The sequence below is a fragment of the Cinclus cinclus genome, chromosome Z, assembly GCF_963662255.1.
Source record: "Cinclus cinclus chromosome Z, bCinCin1.1, whole genome shotgun sequence".
Taxonomy (NCBI): Eukaryota; Metazoa; Chordata; class Aves; order Passeriformes; family Cinclidae; genus Cinclus; species Cinclus cinclus.
In genome coordinates this window covers 19,445,366-19,468,579 of record NC_085084.1, presented here as the reverse complement: position 1 = coordinate 19,468,579, position 23,214 = coordinate 19,445,366, and the positions used below count along the sequence as shown (strand labels likewise).

Below are 23,214 nucleotides of genomic sequence, written 5' to 3'. Positions count from 1 at the left end.
ATGTAACAATGTCTAAAACTGGTGTGACTAGACAGGCTGCAGTGAACATCTTTCAGCTCCATTAAGAGAAGAGAACCAGTGGACTTCGTGTCATCTGCTTAATAAATGGAGAGGAGTTGCCTGCACTCTAACAGCCTATTGATGACAGTGACACTCCTGGTGTTTGTACTGCTGTGACATGAGGGAAAATATATGGAGAACTGTAGCTGTACCCAGAGGTGGGAAAGATGATGGAGGAAAATTTTCCTTAGCAGTAACTACTTATTGAACACACAACACGTTTTCATTGTGTTGTTGTTATCCTTGTTGTACTTGTGATAACAATTAATATTGTTATCATTGTATTAGTGTTGAGTATAAACTGAACCATTTTCTATTCCTTCAGAGGAGAACATCATTTTAATTTTGATGCAGAATCAAAACAGAGTTGATTGAGAGTGTTTCTGATGCAGCTGCTTGTTAAGACATGTTGTTCAGTCTGACTTTGAAATATATAGCTAGACAATTTTACTTACTAAAAGTTATCACAAAGCATGTCATCATAAAGGTTTTTCCCTGAAATGGTTTTTCTCCTTATACATATAGAGTTAACAAATTAGTCAGGGATGACTAGATGCAGCTTTCAAAAGCTCTCTAGATTTGTAGAACTAAAATTCCTTCACAGAATGTAACAGTTGTGAAAATTTAACCCTTTGTCACAGTTTTTTTAGAAAAATCCTTAAACTTTTCCTTTTTGTTCATGATAATATAATGTACACCGGCTCTTTGTATTTCTTGTGGAAGTGTTTTTGTCAAAATGAGATGTTTTATTGATATTACACTACACAGTTATTTGCAAAAATGGATCATTAGGGTATATTTTAAATAGTAGATACTTTTTAGGACAAAACTGTTTGACACATCTCCTTTCCTCATTTGAGAAAAGGGGAGGGAATCTTTGCTAGTGAGTGGTATCAGTCAGACTTTCACTTCCTTTTATTTGGGATAACATCAGCAAAAGCCAAAAATGTCTCCATAATAATATGTCTTTTGTTTCCTTGTTATAAAGCACTTAAGGTATCCTAGCTTGTTGTTTCCTGTAACACCTTGTTCCATGTTGCTTGTTGCATCTGGATTACATACAGAAATTGTTTTCTTTTTAAAGAATCAGAAACAGTTGTTGAAGCCAGATTGAAAAACAAGCCAGAATCAACAGATTCTCTAAAGAGTATGGAAAAACAACACTTGGTCCGACAGGCCAGCACCACTGGAGTTTCCTTTGTTCTTATTACAACTCTTCTTATTATCCCTGTTGTTGTCCTGATGGCAATTTTAGTATTTATTCGGTGGAGGAAGACAACTGTCTATGGAGGTAACTGGTAGTCACTTTCTAGAGAACAGGCTTTTATTATTCCAGTTCCAAATACCACTGAACCCTGGGGGGTGAGGATATGAAGAGAGCAACTCCCTGTACCTTTGCCCTCCTGAACAGTTGCAGTGGTGCTGCATGCAACCTAAAGCTCAGCAGGGACCCAGCACCTGCAGCCCTCTGAGCCTTTTATAGTGCATCTCAAGCTAGCACCTCTTCAAAACATGTATCAAAAACATTAATTGGTGTCAAGGCAAAAACTGGTATCTCAGAAATGACTAGCATAAATTCATATTGTTTTGTTTAGAATTCAGTAATTTTAATACTGCAAGCATAGTTTGGATTTTTTAGTATGGGATCTTAAAATTGCTGAGAAAAAAATGGGTATTACAGAGGTACAAGCAAAATGAAAGCAGATACCATTACAAGAGATTATGTATTATTGTTCTGTCCTACTTAGTCAATTCTGTGAGTCAGACATGTTACCATAATGCACCTTAATCCATAGCTCTAAAAGCTTTAATTGGTACTTAGAAGTTATGTAAATGGTTCTAAATTAGTATTGTATAGTAACACTTGTCATAAATTGTCAGACTGAGATAAGTATTTGATCACTAGCCTCATTATTTTGTAACACACTATTGTTTTATCAAGATACTTTCATCCAGAGAATAAAAGGTACATGAAATAGACAACACAGTTCTGCCACTGTTCAGGACCTACTGTGACAAAGTAGGCCATTCAGCAATCTAATAGGGCTGTGCAACTAAATTGGATGTATTTTATTTGAAGATTTCAGCATACAGCTTCCTGACTCTGTATTCAAAAGTGTTGGCATACCAAATGTGCTAGTAGCATAGTCTACTGCAGTACTGCCATAAATGGCTTCTTACAGCTGCTGATTGGTTTGTTGAATGTCTGTGATTTTTATCGGAAAATGCAGGTACTTATTTGATCACAGAACATTGGGGGTTTAGCTTATTTTTGAAATTTACTTTATTTTTCAGCTGATGGGGAACACAAACATGATTCTAGTTCAGGCAGAATTTTAGGCAGACTTAGAGGTAAGTAGTCACTGAAGATGTTTCTAAATGCAGTAACTGGAGGCTTTTTTTCTGTATTCATGTTGAATAACAGATTTGATGGAACTTTCTCAGAGGAAGGTTTGGGGGGAAAAGATCAGGGGTTTTTAAAAATATCTTTTACAGCTTCCATCTGTCATTATCTGCCCACTAAAGAGGATGAGTCACTACCAGTGGGAGAGCAGCAGCTATAATGAGTTGTTGTGGATCTGGTGAATGAAATAAAGCACTTTGAAACTAAGGGCAAATGGGTAGGAACACCTGTAACCTGTGCAGAGTTAATGAAATAATGGATGCTAAAAATGCATAGTCTGAAACTTCCACTTCAAAGATGAATTTCCTTCTTCTTTCCCAATATATACACCTAGCTTTTTTGGCTCATGTGCTGAATCTTTAAAAACAGTTTCTGGAAGGATACTTAAAATAATCACCAGTACACTGGTTAATTAGTAGATAGGTTTTTATTTGCTCCTTACAGTTAAAGCAAACCTTATGAAAATCCTTTCCTTTTCATAGGGAAAGGTGGTGGTGGAATTAACCTTGGGAACTTCTTTGCAAATCACAAAGGCTACAGCCGAAAAGGGTTTGACCGGCTGAGCACTGAAGGAAGTGATCAAGAAAAAGATGAAGATAATGGCACCGATTCCGAGGAAGAGTGTTCAGCATCTCCACTGCCACCAGCACCTTCATCGTCCTGAAACCAACCTTTGAGTTCTCCATTATACAGTTCAACCCAGAATGTCAGATTCCTTTTCCCTTAAGCACGTTTAAGATCTTGTATATTTAATTGTAAACTGTTCTAGGCTGTGTGGGGCTGTACACTGGTTCCTTTAATTTTTGTTTGGTTTTAGTTTAGTTACATTTTTTAAGTGGCGGAGTGTATGGAAATTCCATATCAGTGCTGTTAGTTTTTATGTGAACATCTTAATAAAGCAAAGTCTTCTAATTGCAGGATGATTTAAAGCAGTAGTATTTTATCATCAAATATGGGGATCTTGTAAATAAGTCTTACTATCTGCTTCGTCAAAATATTTTTTCCGTAATTATTCAGTTGGCAATTTCTGTTTTGTGCCTTTCCTCTTCAATGTCCTTAACCTGTTGCAGTACAGAGGATATACAGTGCCAGAAGAAAATGAAGCTGCTAAGTCTTCTTCTATTTTTTTAAATCACTAACATGATATTGCATTGAAGGAAATAAAAAAGTCTCTATTTAATTTTTTTCTTCTTCCTAACTTGATGTGTTTCTGGAATGTCTTATTTTTAGATGGTATCACTGTTAGAACACTATTTTCAGAAGCTGAATGTAATTTGTGTAATAAAGTATTCGCAGAGCATTGGCTGTCGGAGTATACTTTGGAATTTTTGCTTGCATTTTTTGTATACAATTTTTGTAAAAATTACAGGGGGCACTTAACTCAGTAAAAATTTTAATGTGTTCTACCAGCAGAGAAAAAAAAAAGCTATTTTCTATGGAAGCTGGAAAAATATTTTGTTATGTCACAAGGTTGTTTGGGTTTTTTTTAAAGACTAATAATCTGCATACATGTATAAAGTCAACTTGAAACATCTGAGGAGGGATTTTACTTGTATTATAAAACTGCAAGTTATTTCCTTAATAAAACACATGGTCACAGCTAAGAGAAAACCTGTGTCTCAAATTAAATATGCAAATTAGTCAGGGTAGGCATCTAATACTACCTGATTGGAAGTATTGATTTTCTTTTTTTCTCCACACTCTTGTTTTTTCATTCATTCAACAGGAACCCTCAGTCCTGTAATGAGCTCTCTCATTTAACAGCAGACTTCTGGAAGTCCTGCTGGATAATTACCCTCTCTGTATGAGTCATCTGGAGTGTGAATCATTGTGTAACATCATTATGACTAATCAGTCTAGTTTGAGGATCAGAGCATAATTAATGTCCTTTTAAAACTGCTATTATGAGCAGAGAGTATACAGCTGTAATTGCTACAGGGTTTTATGAAACAGTTTTCATTATTGTCATTGCAGGTGTTGTAATGTAATAGGCTACTGCTGGCATTGTGGTTGGAAAGTTGGCTTTAAGCTCTTTGTGGTGGTTTTGCAAGGTTTATAGGGGAATAAGAGTAAAGATAGTGTAGCAAAATGGAAGGTATCTTCCCCTGGCAAGATTTTATAAATCCTGTTTTTCTGGGGAAAAAAAAAAAGCCAAAACCCCAAACTTAAAATGTATTACAAGCTAGTTTCTTTTCTGACCTACAGCAAAATGTCCAGGATAGACATCTGGAATGCTGGAGTATAGACATGGTTTCATGTGAAATGTATTTAGTGCATATTCTTAAGTTGTTTCCTCTGCTGCAGATTTTTGTTACCTAATGTTACAAGGAAAACAGGGTGTTTCTTTCTCACTTTTGAAAGCAAGGCACTATTATTTTTGGCTGTGGTCTTGATCCTCATATATATGAATAAAAAGAAATCAGTTGGAATGAATGCTCTGAAGCTGTCTGCAAAAATGCTAAGTCACTAGTATACAGGAAGTTTCCAGTGACAGCAGTTAAGAAAGCTGTGGGGACACTGCTGTCATAGGTGGTGTATATGCCATCCATTCTAAAAGATCACAGGGTTTTCTCAAAAGAAATCATTAAGGGTATATTTTTCTAACATTTGGCTACCTTGCCTCTTTGTCCTTCCCTTTATTTGAGCTGTATCTCTAGATAATGCTAGAGATAGATAATGCTTTTTTGACAGGTAATCAGCCAAACAGTTTAATTGCAATTACATGCTAAAATGGATTAATTGAGCTTTAATCATAATCTCAGGTCTCTGGACTTCAGACACTGGTCTCCACAATAATCCTGGGCTGTCTAAAGAGAAGCAAGATGAGGGAACAGATTCAGCTCTGCTCTGCTGAGACCTCACCTGCAGTGCTGCATCCAGTCCTGAGGTCCCCAAAATAAGAAGGATGTGGACCTGTTGGAGTGGGTCCAGAGGAAGCCACAAGGATGATCAAAGGGCTGAAGTACCTCTCTTGGAGTTGGGGTTTTCCACTCTGGATAAGAGAAGGCTCCCCAAAGATCTCATTTCAGCCTTTGGGTACTTAAACTGGGTTTATAAGAAAGACAAACTTTTTACCAAGGACTGTAGTGATAGAACAAGGGGGCAGTGGTTTTAAAGAGGGAGATTTAGACTGGGTATTAGAGTGAAATTCTTCATTCTGAGCATGGTGAGGCCATGGCACAGGTTGCCCAGAAAAGCTGTAGATGCCTAATCCCTGGAAGTGTTCAAGGCCAGGTCAGATTGGGTTCTGAGCAACCTGATCCAGTGGAAAGTGTCCAGGTCCATGGCAGAGGGGTTTGATTAGGCGATCTTTAAGGTCGCTTTCAACCCAAGCCATGATGTCATTTTTAATAACTGCATGGACAGGAAACCAACTACTTTCCAATAGCAATCAAATTTCAGCACTTCAGGTTTCATGCTTTTTTGTAGAGGTGCAGTGGCAAAATCAGAATATCTGAACCTGCTTGAAGGCATTGAATGTTCTTTATCTCTTATTAAAGCTGCATCTTATGAAGACAACATACCAGAGACTGCATACTGCAATAGAAAAATTCATGTAAAAAGGAAGATACAAGCTTTCTGGATCACAGTTGTCATTTTAATCAGCCAGCAGACCATCCTCCATCCTAACAGGTTTTGTGTGCTAATATTATTTATTGTATTAAATGTTGAATTTTGATTATTCAGTCTAAATTTTGAGAGTATGTTTAAATTAGTTTTCAACAGTTGTGCCAAATAAATATGTTTTAATGAGCAAGATGTAATTGCACCTTTTAAGATTTAAAAGACTTGCTACTACCTTCCATGTGTTGTTGATTAATCTTTTCTTAAGCCTTTTTAAGAAGGAAGAAACTTGGCTATACTGGGGGCTGAATACTTTCATTAAAACCAGGCTGACCAAGTAGCTAAGAACCTTTCTGTACTGTATTAAGCATCTCTCTATTTTAAGTAGTCATAGCCCATGATGGAAAGTCTTAGAGAGTTACAGGAAGGTGGCTGTAATCCACTGGCAAGTGGCACCTGGTAACTTTTGGCACCTTTATGTGAACCTGCAGTGAATGAGGGCAGACTGGGGCAACTGCAAGGTGCCATGAGGAGGATGCACTGACCTGTAACACACAGGTCACCACCCACATCACCTGAAGGTGTCCCTATTAACTGAAATTACAATCCAAATTAAGCAGCTGTTCTTGCCAACAAGGATAATTAGGTGTAAATTGATTCCTTGGGAAGCATCTTGATTAAGTAGTTTTCTAATCAAGCAGTGCACTGTAGAGTTAATGAGGATTTATAGATCATTGTGGTAAATTGCAAAAGCTTCTTCCTTGCCAAGGCTAGATTTATTTAAGTATTACCAGAGTCTTTAGGTCAGTAATGGCTGTCATGCTACAAGGGATTAGGATGTGTCATGTTGCAGAGAAGGGGTTTTGTGACTTTTAGCTTGCCTTTCAAATATACGCATGTGGAAACCTGTTTGAAAGACTTTGTATGTATTAGCAGTAAATATAATTTGTGGGAAACATCATGCTAAGCAATTCAAAAGCAACCTTATTATTTAATTACTTAATTGCACACTAGGACATACTTTAAAATTTTAAAGACTGTCATTATATAGTTCAAAGTTTGTGCAGATTCATGTATTATACCAGTTAAAAAAATCCCAAAACACAACCAAATATTTTAAGTCAATTAAAAATGAGGTGAAATTAAGCCACTGTATTTTCTATGTAAAACAGATGCTAGTGAAACCTACAGTTTTATCACCCTGATTTGCCTTTACTTGGGGTTTTTTAATTCTTAAAAGTGAAAATATTTTTTCACAAAATTTGTTAGGAAAATTTACACTGTAACTGTTCTTTAGGCTCTTTTCCAATAATGGGGGAAAATTAGATTATAGCTAAGCTTTACTGGCAGAAGAGGAGAGCTGACAGTGTAGAGGAGGATTTAAAATCTACAGTGATAGCTACTTATCCAAGCAAAACCTGCAAACTTCTTGCTGTTTCTGGACATGGTGACTAAAAAGCCTGAAAGAACATTCAGCTGGCATTGTTAGACATATTTTGGGGAGACACTGCATGGAGAAGTAGTTCCAGTAGTTCAGTCTGGAATCTGCACTAGTTTTTTTCTAAATACTACAGGTCATGAAGGCACTTTATTTTACTGTTTCTTTATCTCCTTCCACTCATGTTTCTTATTAATGAGTTGCATGTGAAGCATGATATCCTGTGAGCAAAGCTCTTAGCGATTTCACTGTACAGCTTTCAGAAAATATACACATGATGTATGGGCAGTTTTCTCCTAGGGCAGCATGCCAAAGTACTGGTTTAAAGATGCAGTGGAGTAGTTTGGGGGTTTTTTTGTTTTTTGTTTTGGTTTTTTTTTTTTCCTAGAGAATAGTCTGTGGTAACAGTTCAGCAAACTAGGGAAATTATTAATTACAGACTACATTTATTCTTCTGAGACATATGAGAAACCTAAATCATCTACTCCTTTTAATTAGAATTGACAAATTTTTTTCAGGATGAAGATTAGGCAACTGCCATAAGAGGTTAAAGTTGGTGCTACTTACTATTTAGGGTTTCAGGGCAGAGCCCTGCAATGCTCAGTGCTCTGAATACCCTCTCCCCTCTGTTTGTTACTGCTTCCTTCAGACATGACACATCCTAAAACGGCGGCTCAAGAGAACATTACTTGCAGAGAAAAGGACTGAATTCCGCAATTCTGCCGTGTTCCCTCGGTCGGCTGTCAGGTCACACACGCTGTTCTGCACATAAGGAAGTGGAGACATGGCTTATTTCCAGGCGCTTGCCTGCAAGATCCTGCTGATAGCAACCAAGGTGTAACGGCTACTGAAAGGTGCCCAGTTCTTTGGGAGGTGTCAAGCTGTACTGAAAGTTTACCACGGTTGGCAGCTGTGGTATAAAACCAGATAATGCACGATTATTTTTGTACTCCGGCTCGCGTTGACAGGTCAGCCACCCAGCCTTCACACAATGCGGGTCATCTTGCTCTCGGAAATGTATTCACGCTCCCGTAATTATGGACAATTCGATGTGAAAATTACCGAGAATTCTGGTGCGAGTGTAGTTTCGTACATGAGCGCTCGGGAGGGCAGGACGGGCAGCAGCTCCCGCGGGGCCCGGCGGGCGCCGGGCGGGCTCTGTCGGCCGCAGCAGCCCCGAGCGGCTCCCTCTGCCGGCCAACAAGCGAAACGCCGAGAAAACTGCGCGCCAGCTCGCCGCCGCCACCACGCGCTCTGCTCTCCCTCCTGCTCTTTAATCTATGGGAGTGCTGGATGATGTTTCTGACTGGGAAAAGACTCAGAATCAATCTGGTGCGGAAGCACAGGTATTGTTTACTGAAATGCTGCACAAAACAACTCATTTTCTTAAGGGCTTTTTCTGTTGGGGCTTTTTTTTCACTATGTCTGCCGGCTTTGTGAAGAGTAATGAGTATTTTTTTGCAGTTTGTCTGGAATCTGATGTGGTGTTACTCCTCACTCTGTACAGAAGGGGGAAGTGACACATGAGGAAATTAAAGGCAACAGTGGCCAAAAATAATCAACTAATTTTAGGTACTGAATTTGTGAAATCTGATTTATTCCCTTTTAACCTGCTTACTCAGATAGCACTTTACATATTCAAGGCACCAATTCTTGCCCCCAGCTGCAGGTCTGAATGCTCTAGCTTTGCTGATAAATTTTGAGATGCTTCTCAAACACCTCAAAAAAAAAAAAAAAAGGGCTCAATCATGTAAGCAATGAGTTGTCCATGGAAATACATAATTATAGCAAGTTGTATCCAAGTGATCTGCTCATTACTGCACAAGCAACCTGTAGCAGGGCAGCACTGCCTGGCAGAGGGGACATGCTGTATTTCCTACAACAGTTATTGTTTATTGGCACACCCATTTCTGCCACCAGTGCAGCAAGGTTGCTGCAGATCCCTTCATCTACACACAAGTTGAAAGGAGAACTGACCAGGGAATGCATCTCTCAGGATTGAGAGATGATTGATTAACTGTTCCAGAATCAAATGGTATTTAAAATTCAGTTTACCATCTGGTTGCTTCTATCTGGAAGAGCCTTCCTCTTCAAATTAAAGCTTTTTCTGTACTGCTTTTCATTATAAATTTCTACATAGTTCAGTTACCAAGCAGGTCAGCGGGTCTTCTAATACGTGCAGAAGAGTATAGTACCTGTTTCTTGAAGATACTGCTAAATCTTGCTTCCTTGTGTCAGTTTTGGCCATACACTGGGTTTTCTTCCAGTTTCCAGTGATGTTCTTCATGTCAACAGCTTGAAAACACTGTATTTTATTTCAAGGAACCTCACCCATGCAGAGAAGGCCACATTTCACTGCACTGGTAAGTTACTATCAAAATTACCAGGAAGTCAGCAATATGTTAAATGTTTCTGTTTTCCCCATTACTCTCTCACGGCAGCATTTTCTTTCTCTTCAGTGTAACTCTAACAACTTCACAGCACCTGCATTATCCCAGAGCTACCCCAGAAAACAGCTCTGCTGTACTGTGCACAATTCTGAAACTGATCACTTGTAGTAAGAAAAATATAAGAGAGGCTGGCTAGCTTTTGCAGATACCAAAGCTGAAATGAGTTTTACAGACAAGGCCTTAGTCTCCACTTTTATCCCTGACACTAATATTTTCTTCAAAAGCAGGATACATAAAAAGAAATATTTATTCCATGGGAACATGCAATATATTCAGAAAGACTCTTTCTGAAGTCTTGGTGGAGAAAAATTGTAACTGTAGGACTGCATTTTTTGAAGACATAGGATAGTTTGAGTATTAATCATTTTTCATTTGAAGTTTAAGATAGGATCATGTCAAGGTGCTGAGCTCTTTTTTCACACAGATGCATCCCACAGATAGTGTACAGTACACGAGAACTTCTGTAGGAGGTATGTACCTAATCAGTCTTGATGACCACATCTAATTGCCTAAAATTAACTGAAAACTCCTAATAAATAGTACTTTCCTCCACCTGTGTTACAAGACATATGACATTCAGGAGCAGAAATGAGACTGAACATACAAATTCAGAGCAAGATAAGCAAATCTTCCATAGCAGCATCCAGAATTTGCAGAATTGCTCAATTCAATTTTTACTATTATCTTCATCTCATGAAAATCCCCTAAAGAAAAGCCCCAAAACAAACCCAAAACCAAAATGTTTTGGTTTGAAAGACAGGGGTTTGCTAAGAAAGGCAAGGGCCTCTTTTGAAATGGAGAATGTAAAGTCCTTCCAAGTTACTATAATTTTGAAATTAATGGGATCTCAGGCAAAGACATGGGAATAGGAATAACAGTTCTTTACTAGGAAAATTAAAATAAAAATACAGTATTACAGAGAACAAACCTAAAAACACTGACAGAGTCAGAATACAAGCTGACACCCCATCAGTCAGGGTGGTGGTAGCAGTCCCATTAAATGGTGGCTGCAGTCCTCCTGGAATGACAGATGTGGTTCTGTTGAAACAGTTCTCCTGTAGATGTGGAAAGGTCCAGTTTTTCTCTGGAATCCAGTGGAAAAAAGGGCTGCTTTGGTGTCTTACATTTTAGATTTTATTTAGCTAGGAAAGGCTTGGCTCCTCCCCCTGGATGGAGCACCTCCCAATGGGATGATGTAATTTTATCAGTCATGCAGTAGGACTCAATGGCCCATTAACAGAAGATATTTCCTGGAGGAGGTTGTGGAAAAGTTAAAGAACACTGTCCCACCTGGTATTTAAAAGATGGCCCATTAGCAGAGGATATCTCCCATAGAGATGAAGGCTCATTGCCCCACCTGATTTCAACAGATGGTGATAGAATACATTCTTTTGATTACATCCTGTATTGCAACCTAAGATATAAATCAAAACAAAAACAAACAAAAAACCTAACTTATACTCATCGGTTTTCCATATGAAAAAATTCCTGTGCTGCTTACTTTGAGAAACACTCAGCAGAAAGTCCAAACCAGTAACAATTTACTCAAGGAAATCCAAATAATTAATACCAGTGCTTCACCTTTCACAGCCCACCATCCATAGAGAATCTCCCAATGTGCACAGGCTCAATGAAGAGGCAACTGTAATGGAGAACCAGATGTTAGTTGAAAAAGCACACATGAATATTAAATGCTCTTAAGATTCTTTTCACATGTTTAAAATGCTAAAACTGCCTAGAGTAGCAGACTTTTGATGAGCAGGGAACAGCCTAAGCCCTCATTGTTTCATGCATAGAACACTACTTTTATTTGATTTTGGCAGTTTCATTGTTTAGTAAGATCTTAAAAGGATTAGACAAGGAATTAAAAGTTGTAAAAGTCAGAGGCTCCAGCTCCCCAGAAAGAATAGAAAACTGCTATACAACAGGCAAATGAGCTTCTCTACAGTGGAGGGAGAATTTACACCAACTTGCTTAGGTTTCATTCATCTCACAGTGCACATTAGGAATGAGTCACCTAAGGGTTAAATGAAAAAGGTAATTACAGTGATGCACTGTATCCTGAGAGGAAAATAGTAAGGCATGCTGCCCACATTGCTATTCTACCAACAAAATCTGAAATTTAAATGCATGATCAGAATATGTGCTTTTACTAATGTTTTTCTTAACACCCAGACAAATTAGATACCTGAAACACTCTCTATTCATAAAGGAGTAACATGGATTGGGTAGTTTGAGCTATTACTTTTTTTATTTTTCATTTTGCCACAGTAATTCCAAACTGCTTAGCAATGAAATGTGATCGAAGATTATGCTTAAGTATTCTCTCTCTTTGTCTGAAGGGTCCAACAAGGGGAAGGCCATTGCTCTGGCTTTGCAGTGTTTGGTTCAATGCAGTGACCTTTTCTCTGCTCAGACTCATGTTTACCATCTGCTGATTGTTGGTCTTTGCAGGCTTCAGGTGCAATCTGTATAGCGGACATGATATCTCTTTTGTAGGCATTTATTTCCTCTTCAGTAACAGAGTCTGGTTGGCTTGAATTATTAGATCTTTCAGGTAAGCCAATATAGTCGTGGTCAAAAACTACTGCACCTTGTAGAATATAATGGTTGTCTGTAAAAGGAAAATGGGCATTAGTTCAGATCCCTGAAGCCATATTTAAAATGTTAGTGAGGTGCTAACTTACTTTTCAAAACAATTTCCAAAAGAGGACAAGAATGTTTAAGTGACAGCAGATTGATAATGGGAATTTCCAAATTTCACTGAGCATCAAATATTTGGCCTCTCATTACATCCACAAAGTAATGTTTGTGATGATCCACATTTAGAGCTTTTCTTAGCATCAATGATGTCTATCACAGTCACCTACTGAACTAACAGCTTGAATAAATGGACATGTAGATTCTTTCATTTTGTGCATGCACAATGTGGTTTCTTCATGCTCTCACTGGAAAATCTTAACGGAACACACAAGAGATTTCTTAAACCATAAAAAGTTTAAAAAAGTAAATAAAGTAGGTAAGTAAAAAACCCAAACCAACAAAAAGAAACTAAAAAAACGAAACAAAAAAAAAAATAACAACAACAAAAAAAAATCAAAACAAAAATCAATCCAAGCCAAGATCAAGACAGTCACTTCCTGAAAAAGGGAACTGTACATTTATGCACTGCTTCTGTAGTATTCAGCTGGAAATGTATTAGGCTCTAATACTACAAAAACTACTGCTTTCAGCTTTTTATACAGTCACACAATTTACCAAAAGCTATTGTAATAGCTGTTTATTATCTACATGCTTGATATGTATGTGACTTCCTTTTCATGTATCAGCAATTTAATGAGGAACTGGAAGGCACAGAGTGATCATCCAAAAAAAGTAACAGCCTCTTGACATGACATGATATCAGTATCGTAGCTACAAAATCCATAACTGATGACTGACATAAATATTCCAGCTTGTTACATGGAAGTCCAGAATTGGTTTCAGCTTTGCAAATCTCTCAGTTGTAGGAGGGGATGGAAGAAATTACCATTTCAATATAATTTAAATTTACAAGAATCAAAGCTTGACCACACGTGCCAATAGTGTGGGAACTGTTCTGGTCTTCAAGAACTCTGAAGTAAAAAGCAGCTTGATCTGTGACAGAAGTCTTCTGTACACCAAGTATTTGATTCTTTTAGAAATGCCTCTGGTGACTCAAATACAGCATGAGCAAAAACAGTTCTCTGATGTAGTTTTACTATTTTAAACATTTCCATTGCCCAAGCAAAATTAATTTGTATCCTGCCTGCACTGAAACAGAAACACAGTCAGAAAACGCTCCTTGAACACAGTTCTGCCTGCTTATACTTCCAGCATGTTCTTATACTTCTATCAGCCCGCACAAATAGAGCCAAGCTGGTGACTTGAAACAACTTTTAAAAATATTAAAGACTTTGAACATTATTAATGAACTTTGTTCCATGCCCTGCATAGTTTGACATCATTCACACTCACTATTCTCCTTACTGAAAAGTACAGCTAATACATTATCATGTGTGCTACTATAACTCCCACTGGCGAGTAAATGATACTTTTTGATTCTAATAACATAACACCACAACAGAGTAGTTAAAAAAAACCCAAAACCCAGCTTTTTTTACATATATACGAATACAAACTTAACAAAAAATTATATACACCTTTTTCACTGGACCCTCTTATATATGGCTTGAGGTGAGACATCTTGATGGGTCTTTTCAGCCTGGATCCTGTGGAATCTCTTAATATTGCACAGCCATTTTCTGTGATGTAATCTATGATACAAGGACCAATCCATTTTGACTGGAAACGACCATCTTTCCACCAGTTTTTTCTTTGCCTGAGGACTTCATGACCAACTTTAAGTTGAAGGGTATTTAATTGTTTTGGCTTCCTTTTGACTGTGATTTTGGTTCTGATTTTTTGTTCATCTGAAGTTTTTTTATCTGCCTACAGAAAGATATGTGTAAATTACTTTGTTTTTTTCCCCAAAAGTAATAATGCAATTTTGTAGCATTGGTTAACAGTGCTTAAGCATGACATTGAGTGGTGTTGGATGTGTGTAGTTTGTAATGATGTGGGGCTGACAAGTTATGAAGAAATTGCTTTTATCTTCATAAATCACTAGTTCATAGACAATAGTTTTCAACCTCTCTATTCTAAGTCAGATACAGTAAACTTCTGACAGTAAGTCTCTTTTAAGGTTATTCTCTCCAAATACATATGAGATGTGTTACACTGAAATTAAGGGATCACAGGAGAAGAAAAACAACCTAAAAACCACCAAACCCCCACATTATAACTAACTAACTAACTAACTAACGTTTTAAAATACTTTATGTCTCAGACCTTTTCATTTTATCTTCAGTCTTCTTACTAGTAAAATTCAAATACATATCACTTACCTGGCAATCTGTGGTTTTCTCTTCTTCCAGAGCTTCACTGAGTTTTCTAGTTGCTTCAAATATTTTGGCAAAACTACTGTATTCTCCTTCCACACATACATTAATGGGCTCAAGAACACGTGGGTTACGGTTGAACATTTGGAAATATGGGGTGTTTTGATCTGGCTCCTATTTATATACGGACCAAAAGCAAGCAAATTTAGCATACAGATTTGCAGACATTTTGTAGGACTTCAGCCAAAAGAAGAAGAAATTTCACGTACCAAATTTGTCAGATTGAAAGCATAGGCTATAGCAGACAAATGTTCATCCCAATCACTTGGATGGTCTATACAATACTTGTTAAGGAAAGTTTTGATTGTCTTGGACATCCTTTCATTTACATCATCTGTCTGAGGATAAGACAATACAACTTGTTTCATTCCAAACTGTGCACACAGTTCTTCATTTATCTTCAAAAGAAGAAGAATACAAATAGTAAACATTTCCCCTATTCTGTATCCCAGTTCAAGTAAAAAAACCTCCCTAAAAAGTTTACCACCCCTTCTGTTGATACGATGGTGACTGGGGAAAATTTTGCATACATATTGGCACAAAGCACACCAGGTGAAGGAGAGCTAAAGCTGTAAGTAGGGCTTAGCAAAGAGTGATAGTTCCTAACCATATTTTTTTGCCACTCAATCTGTCATTACCTCTATGTCCCAGTCTGATGACTTCATCATCTCTGACAGGAACCAAGTGTGGTATGTCCCTCATAATCATTATAAGCCAATGTCAAAAATACCCTTAGCTATTGCTATACCATACGTAGCAATATAATATAATTTATAATATAATAATACATAGCTATTACTATATATGCAATATGGATGTATGACTGCAGTGTACCAATTTATGACAGTTCAAGTGAGTGATAAAACCTGCATTATGACTGCCAGGAAATAATTTTACTTTTTTCTTTTTACAAAGAATAAAACCCTGGGAAACATTGCATAGCATTACAATTACAAATAATTGATTTGACATTTTTTGTATGTGCAAACTTCTTTACTTTTTCAATGAAAGAAAAAAAATATTAAAGTTATTCTCAAAAACAATCTAAAATTCAAGTCTAATATAAGGGAAAATGTTGTGGGTTTTTTTTGAGGGATAAAACAACAATAATAAAAAAAAGAGATTAACCAGCCATGTAAATAATTACCTGATAAACAAACTCCTTCCCTTGATCAATAGGCATCTTTTGAGGGGGCCCATATAAGAAAAACACATTTATGATTGCCTTAGCAATTTCAGCTGCTGAAGTGTTATGCAGTGGTAAGATAACAGTCCATCCCGTAAACAAATCTGTCATAATTATGATGTATTTGTGACTTCTACTGGTAACACTGAAAGGTCCCATTAGCTCTATAGTGACTGCTGTCCATGGGTCCTCTGCTTTGATAGGGTGTATTTTGGGCACTTTGGTGGCTGTGTTCTTTGCCACCTGGCAATGCTGGCAATTATACACCTAGAGAAGATATCAGGGAAGAGGTTATCAAGAAAAAGTGATGGTGAGGTGATGACAACTGTCAGAATCATAGATCTCCACTATTTCTCTGTAAATTAGGTCAGACCAGGCAACACAAAACAAATTTGTCACCTTTCTTACAATTTTTTACCCTTAGATTTTTCAGAAACAGCATAAAACCAAAATAAAACTAAAAAATACTGAAGGCCAGAAGAAGGACATGTAAAAGAACTCATAGCTGAATTCTCTCCCTTCTCAAAGCACTGTGCCCTTTCAAGTTCACAGTACAAATTTTAAAATCCATTACTATCTGTAAATAATAAAGGAAAGGTGATGCAGCAAGCCAATAGCAACAATAATTTCGCCTTAAAGGACATTTACATACACTTTCCTGAAGGATCAAAATTCTGCTAGGGGTTCCTGCCCCTGTATCTTTGGGTGAAGCAGAAGGAACTTTCCCAAGCTTTGATGTGTTTAACTATTTCCTGAACATGCCTCATTATGAAGCAGAAACACCATTTTCATACTCTTATCTGCTGGCAGCTACTCTGGTCACACATCCTTCTGATGGCACATTGCATCCTAACAAAAACCTGTGAGAGTCTTTGCAAAAGACATCTCTCTCAGGAACCGAACCAAGAGGTTATGGCTCCCCATGATACCATAGTGGTGCACAAGCCAGTAGCAAAAGAGTAAAAGCTAGCAAAAGAGTAAAAGCTAGCAAAAGAGTAAAAGCTAGCAAAAGAGTAAAAGCTAGCAAAAGAGTAAAAGCTAGCCACCATGCATTGCCAAGATGACCAGTTGCAGCGTGATTACAAGCTCACGCTTCCTCTTCACAAAACAGTGCAGGTACTTTGCTGTACCAAAGTTCATGGGATTACCAAACATTTGTAATAGACTCCATAAAGTATTCTGTAGCTATGAAGCCATACCCACTGCTTGACATCATTTGTTACAGAGGTCCAGTAGTAGTTAGACTCCACTAAAGTCAATGTCCTTGATATACCATGATGAGTGCCAGCAGCATTTTTGTGGCATTTCTCGAGGACCTTTTTCTTCTCCTCATCTGAAATAACTACCAGGCGCATTTGTTTTCTGTCTTTTCCAACATAGAACAACTTGTTTTCTGAAAGAAGTACCAGCAAATTATAAGTGAGTGCTTTGTCTCCTGTTTAGTTTACTAAACTACTGAGCATGAATAGAATTTATTACAATAAGTTCACTTTGGTGTTAACACAGCTTTTTTGTTTACAAACATTTCAATTATGTCCCCTGAAGAGACATTAGTTCAGCCAAGTTTATTATCTGGACATAAAGAGTTACAAGGGTAAGTTAGAATGCAAACAGTATTCCCACAGGAAGTCTGACTGAAACACAAACTAATACTGGGGTTGGAAAAGGGAGGTAGGAGCACTGAAACTGTTGTTTGTGAAGCCCTTGGGAGCGTGCCAGCAACCTGACACTGCTAGTCAAGGATTTAACTCCTCCCTGCCTTGTCACTACACAACATTGGCAGTTTTGATGGGATTGAGACAGCACAGCAGACTAAAAGGCTCGTAAAAATTCATAGATCTCCCAGGGCTGCAATTATGACAGGAAGGGCCTGGAGGCTCTCAGGTGACAAAGTTGTCCTTGCACTTCTGCCCTGCCATCCCCCAGACTGGACAGAGCATTCCTTGTCTCTAGCTGCAGATCTATCTCCCTTTCTGTAACCCTTTCAATTATGAATTGTAATCACTCTGTGTTTCTATATAGTATATAAAACAAGGCTTGGCTTTCATATAGATAAATAAACCTGCCCTGGAGTAAACCAGTTTGAGCTTCCATTTCTACAAACATCCTGTTATATATTAACCAGGGATTTGCAGAGCATTTGTCTCACAGAGAACGTTTATTAAAATCCCAGAATGCTGCAAAGCAAGGTCTCACTTTTTTTTTCATATTAGCAAATTTTCACCTTAAAATCTATTTTTAGCATAATTTGAGAGAAAAGTTTTACCCTTTAAAACAAATTTTTTGGCAGCTCTCCGGATTCCACTTCTTTCACTTGATAATGTTGTGGGATGATATTCCCCCGTTCGCTTGTAGTATGCAATCTGCTTCAGGTGGAGCCCACCATTTTTTCCATTACGAACCATTGCCAATCTGAACAAAATGCACAGAACTTATTAGACAAATTGTCAGAGAAGCACATCTTCAAGTATTTACTGATTTCTTTGTAGGTCTGAGGCATACTGGTTATGTAGCCTCTAGGAAGAGGTTACACCACCCATTATACACATCCACCATCAACTTTGGCAACAAGAATACTGCTTAAAACACTAATTTTGTTCTAAGCAGAGTTGGTTTTGTCAAATGATACTTTAAAATTTCCACACGATGGAGACTTCTATTACACTCATTGGACAGGGAAAGGAAATGGTATCATGGAGAAGAAAATTGTTCTTCTCATTCTTGGGTACCTCTCAAATTCAGTTGTGCTGGAGACTGTCCAAAGATCCATCTTCACTGAGAAAAATCTACATAGACAAATAGGGAAATAAACAACTTCCCAGAGAGAAGCCAATGGATTTTTTTTTTCACTAATTAATCAGACAATTCAATTTTGAAATTCCAAATCAGACTCTGCACACAAGGTAAAAATTCCTTTCTTGACATAGGCTGACTTCCATTATAACACTAATAAGCAATAATGTCATTAGTAAAATGGGGCACCAAAACAGAACATGCTTGGGTTTAGCAAGAATAGCATCAAAATAATTGTGTAATAATAACAATTGAAATATTCACAGGCAGGATTATTGATGCAGCCTCTCCATGTCTTAAGTGATTTGTTTTTTTACCAAACCTATTTCAGCAGCACAGATGAAGCAGCAGTTTAGTCCTGCTCTCATCAATGTCTGCAGGAACAGGATCAAGCTTGGGGTTGGCCATGTCATAATTTTATAGTGAATGCTGGTTATCTTAACCACAGCATTAAGTAAATTTCTTCCTTATCCTGACACTGTTCCAGTGCCAGACTGTGACAATACATAGCCTGCTAAAAAGCATAATTAGCTTGTCTGCCCAATGTGCTAAGTGGCTTATAATTAGAGGGAAGTGACAGTATTCAGGCACTCTGGAATGCACATCTCATTATGTGGTGATGGTATTAAAAAAGAGAATGTGTAAGACAAGATGTCTATTTTTCAATTTATAGATTCTCACATTGATTATTCCCACTACCAGCATAGTAAAGCTTTCTTAAGAGTGATTATGCCTACTTTCCTTTCATCCTTTCCTCCCAGAAAATAAAATCCTATATGTCATTTTTGGAGCCTGCACCCTGAGTTAAGTACTGCTGTTAGCAGTGGCAATTGCATGACAGGAACTTCCCATTCAAAAAGTGACAAGACTTTTGCCTCACTGAATAATTCATTTTATACAACCTAGAGCTGGCTTTCAAAACAAGCCAAGTCTCTTGTCATATAGCCTTAGAGTTTTAAAGTAAAATCTTCATACCTGAGAGAACTAACAGAGATGTACTTTCCAACACCAGAACCTCACCTGTGAAGAAAAAGGGTGTTTCAGAAAAGGGAAAGTGAGGAGCCAGAACACAGGACTGTTCTGACACAGTAGTTTCCTGTAACTTTATATCTGACAGCTGAATAACTTGGATAACTAACAGCAGAAAAGGAGGTGAGGCTACCATGAAGCAAATTCATGTCTCTGTTGTTTAAAAGAAGTCAATAAAGTAGTATTTCTAACAGTAAAAGAGCACTGGTGAAGGGCAATTAAAATATCCCATCTGCCAGGGGCACACATTCAAGTTTTACTCAGGGGTTTCTGCCACACCAGTCCTGCACTTAAGTTACCTGAAGTCAAAACTAGCTCAGTGTGACCTGTCACTTAACCATAGGGATGATGGACTCTTTTGGCTTGACACAGACTTTCACACATGGGAAGAAAAGATCTTACAGAACAATCTTTATTTTTCCAGTACTTTTTAAATTTGCCTGAAACAGCAAATATTCTCCATGGAGTCCAAAATTGCCCATTTTAATAAAATGAAATTGCATGGCAAGATACTTCTAAGGACCACAGCATACACTTAAGATAAGCAGACATGTTATCCTACAATGGCAGTTTCTGTTAAAAGTATTTTGAAGAGCTTAGGTAAGCCAATTAAGAAAGAATTCACGCACATACATTAACTTAGTAGGATCCTGATCCAGCAAACTTTTAAGTTCTTAAGTCTGCTGCCTATTAGGAGCTTCCTTCCTGGATATTTAGTTTCTAGTGCCCTTACTAATTTTTTCTGCCACTACCTAATTTACTCTGTTTGGCCTACTCCTAAAGAATGCCAAACAAAACAGCCCTGAAAAGAACAATTTAGAAAATCTTCTGGTTTTCTTCTTTATTCAGATAATGTATACATTATGTCTCTCAATACTCAGAACACATTTGGTAGCCTAAAAATCGAAGATATAAAATCAGCTATCCATTTTTAGTACCTTTGAAGCTCAAAAAGTATACACTAGAAAGTATTTTAGCAAAGAGAATGGAATTTCCATATAACCAGAGGTCTTTTTGGCATTACTGGCTTAACCAAAACAGTCACACCTGCTAACGCTCAGGTATTTAATTCTTTAATGCCCATTTTCTCCTACACACAAATACAATCCTAACTGCAAAACTATTTAGCCCAGCTTTTGACCAATTCCCGTACCTGTGACTGCTGTTCCTAAAAGAAATTGCCTGTGGAGCCCTGGATCACAGTCCCATAATGGTTTGGGATGGGCCAGACTTCAAAGATCATCAGCTTCCTAACTGCTGCCATGGTCAGGGCAACCTTCCACTACACGAGGTCCCTCAGAGCTCCTAACCTACTTGGGCTGGAACACTTCCAGGAACAGGACAGACACACCTTTTATGAGCAACCTGTTCCAGTGCTTCACCATCCTCTCAGTAAAGATTTTTTTTCTCCTAATATCTGATCTAAACTTGCTCTCTCTCTTTGACTCTATTCCCCCTTGTCCAGTCAGTACATGTCCATGTAAGACGTGCCCCTCCAGCACCCTTACAGGCTATCTCCAGTACACAGCTTCACAACACCTCTTTTCTAAAACAGGTGGCTCCAAAAAAGTGTGTATCAGACTGACAGACTCCCCTACATTCCTCCATGGTTTTGCAAGCCTTGAGAGAGGCTTGGGGCGGGCGCCTATGAGGTGGAGTGGGTAGGCACGCTAAGACGCGTCTTGCCGCCCGCGGTCGGGTCAGCTGCCATGCAGAACTCCCTGCAGCGATTCTTCCCGGGAAGGCGCCTCCGCATCCTCCCTCCCGCCCATAACACTACACAACCCAGCGTGCATCGCGCCCGCGCACGGCATGCCGGGAGCGGCGGTAGCCAGAGAGCGTCCCCCGAGCCTCGCACCCCGCGCATGCACGAAGCAACGTCAACGCGAACTTTTTGCTACCCCCGACCGCCCCCCGCCGCCCTCTCGGCTCGACGGGCACAGCCGGGAACATCCACCGTGCCGCGGGCACGCACCTGCTCCGGCAGAGATACCGGCAAGGCCCGTTGCGATAGCCACAGTTTCCTGGCCAGACCGACCACTGCGACGACACCGGCGGCGCCCCGAGACTTTTGTGGCGCCCCCGGAAGTGGCGGGAAGGAGGGGAGGGGGCGGGGCAGCGGCGGCACCGCCTCCCGGGGGGACTGCAGGACCGCCGCGGGCAGGTGAGGCGGCCGCTGCCTCCTTCCTTTCCTGCTTTTCCCGCCTTTCCTTCCTTTCCCTCTTCCCCATTCCTGGCCCGGCCGGGACTCAGGTAGGCAGCGCGGTGGCTGAGGCGAGCGGAAGCTCCCGCGAGAAGCGGTGCCGTGCGGGGCGGGCAGCGCAGGCGGTGCGGCGGGCAGCGGCCCCGCACCGGAGCGCGCGGTGGGCAGAGCCCCGCGAGCTCCCCCGCCTGTTCTTCGGGCACGCCCAAGGCTGCTGCGGCGAGCACTGCCCATGTGCGCGGCCTGCGCTTTGTCTCGGCGGCGGAGTAGCATACAGCGTGTGCGGGGTTGCAGCGTGCGGTGCTGTCAGTGTCAGGTGAAGCGTTTTGCTACAGGTGAACACGGGGTGAAAGTTGGTGTGTGCCTAAACGGGGATGGGGAGGGAAGTGATAGAGCATCTCCTGTAGTTCTGCGTTGGAACTCTCCCTTAATATCCCAAAAACTGATGATAAATTCATTATAAAATAGGTTGCAGCAAGACAGATAATCTGCAATCATAACAACGGGCAGGCGGGGGGCAGGGAAGCAGCAGTAGCACGAATGTTGAGAATTGATTAAATGTCAGGAACAGAGATGAGAGAGATGTAAAGACTGCATGTCATACATAGCATTTATCTTTGTTTTCGTTGTGTTTTCCAGAACGTGGGAACTTTACAGAGTATTGGTTAGCTTTGAAAATGGTGGGGGTTTGGCACTTCTATTGTGTCCCTGTAGCTGGTGACAAGCAGGAAGATTGGGGGAATATCAGTATCATAACCTCAAGGAAATAAGTTGTTTTCTTTCTCGTACCCGCTACTTCTACTACTGGGGTACCCTTTGCAGCTGTTTGTAACAGTGTTTCTGACTGTTCTTTCGGTCTTTTTAAGTGCGGTTTTCCTCTGTCTCTTTAGTCTGTATCTTTCCACCTTTTCTGCATCCCTTCTGTAACATCTTCATACTCTACAAGCCAAGCAGCTTGTTTTTTTTCCCCCGGAGTATCAAAATTCTTACGGAATCCATCTTTATCTTGGTAAACAAGGCTTGATTCAATCAGTACAGAACTATTCTTGCTATGTAAAACTTTTTTTGTGATATATGGTGATATAATATGCCTCTTATGGTTCAATAT

The 23,214-nt window shown here is 39.2% G+C and overlaps 2 protein-coding genes across 10 annotated transcripts in view; one reads left to right on the top strand and one right to left on the bottom strand.

The window, feature by feature from the left end:
* Positions 1-3,764, top strand: part of PAM (peptidylglycine alpha-amidating monooxygenase) — a 68,903-nt gene extending 65,139 nt beyond the window's left edge. For 2 of the 7 annotated variants that reach the window (XM_062512708.1, XM_062512704.1), the window contains 3 exons: positions 1,145-1,351; positions 2,356-2,412; positions 2,947-3,764. In XM_062512708.1, the coding sequence (XP_062368692.1) occupies positions 1,145-1,351; positions 2,356-2,412; positions 2,947-3,128 (446 nt within the window). In that variant the 3' untranslated portion in view covers positions 3,129-3,764. The remainder of the gene's footprint in view (positions 1-1,144; positions 1,352-2,355; positions 2,413-2,946) is intronic. The other 5 variants (XM_062512711.1, XM_062512707.1, XM_062512710.1 and 2 more) reach the window with 3 other exon arrangements.
* Positions 3,765-10,734: 6,970 nt separating this feature from the next.
* On the bottom strand, positions 10,735-21,971 carry GIN1 (gypsy retrotransposon integrase 1). Of its 3 annotated transcripts, XM_062513599.1 has the most exons (9): positions 21,879-21,971; positions 18,348-18,493; positions 17,281-17,474; positions 16,043-16,348; positions 15,105-15,293; positions 14,842-15,009; positions 14,098-14,386; positions 12,345-12,530; positions 10,735-11,558 (listed from the first exon to the last, which is right to left on the bottom strand). In XM_062513599.1, exons 2-9 carry the CDS (start codon positions 18,484-18,486, stop codon positions 11,494-11,496), a joined length of 1,536 nt encoding a protein of 511 aa, XP_062369583.1. In that variant the 5' UTR covers positions 18,487-18,493; positions 21,879-21,971; the 3' UTR covers positions 10,735-11,493. The 3 variants fall into 3 exon arrangements, with proteins under 3 accessions (XP_062369583.1, XP_062369585.1, XP_062369584.1); XM_062513601.1 differs by lacking the exons at positions 10,735-11,558; positions 21,879-21,971 and adding an exon at positions 19,850-19,878 and having other exon boundaries at positions 12,154-12,530; XM_062513600.1 differs by lacking the exons at positions 10,735-11,558; positions 16,043-16,348 and having other exon boundaries at positions 12,154-12,530.
* Between the last annotated feature and the right edge of the window lie 1,243 nt (positions 21,972-23,214).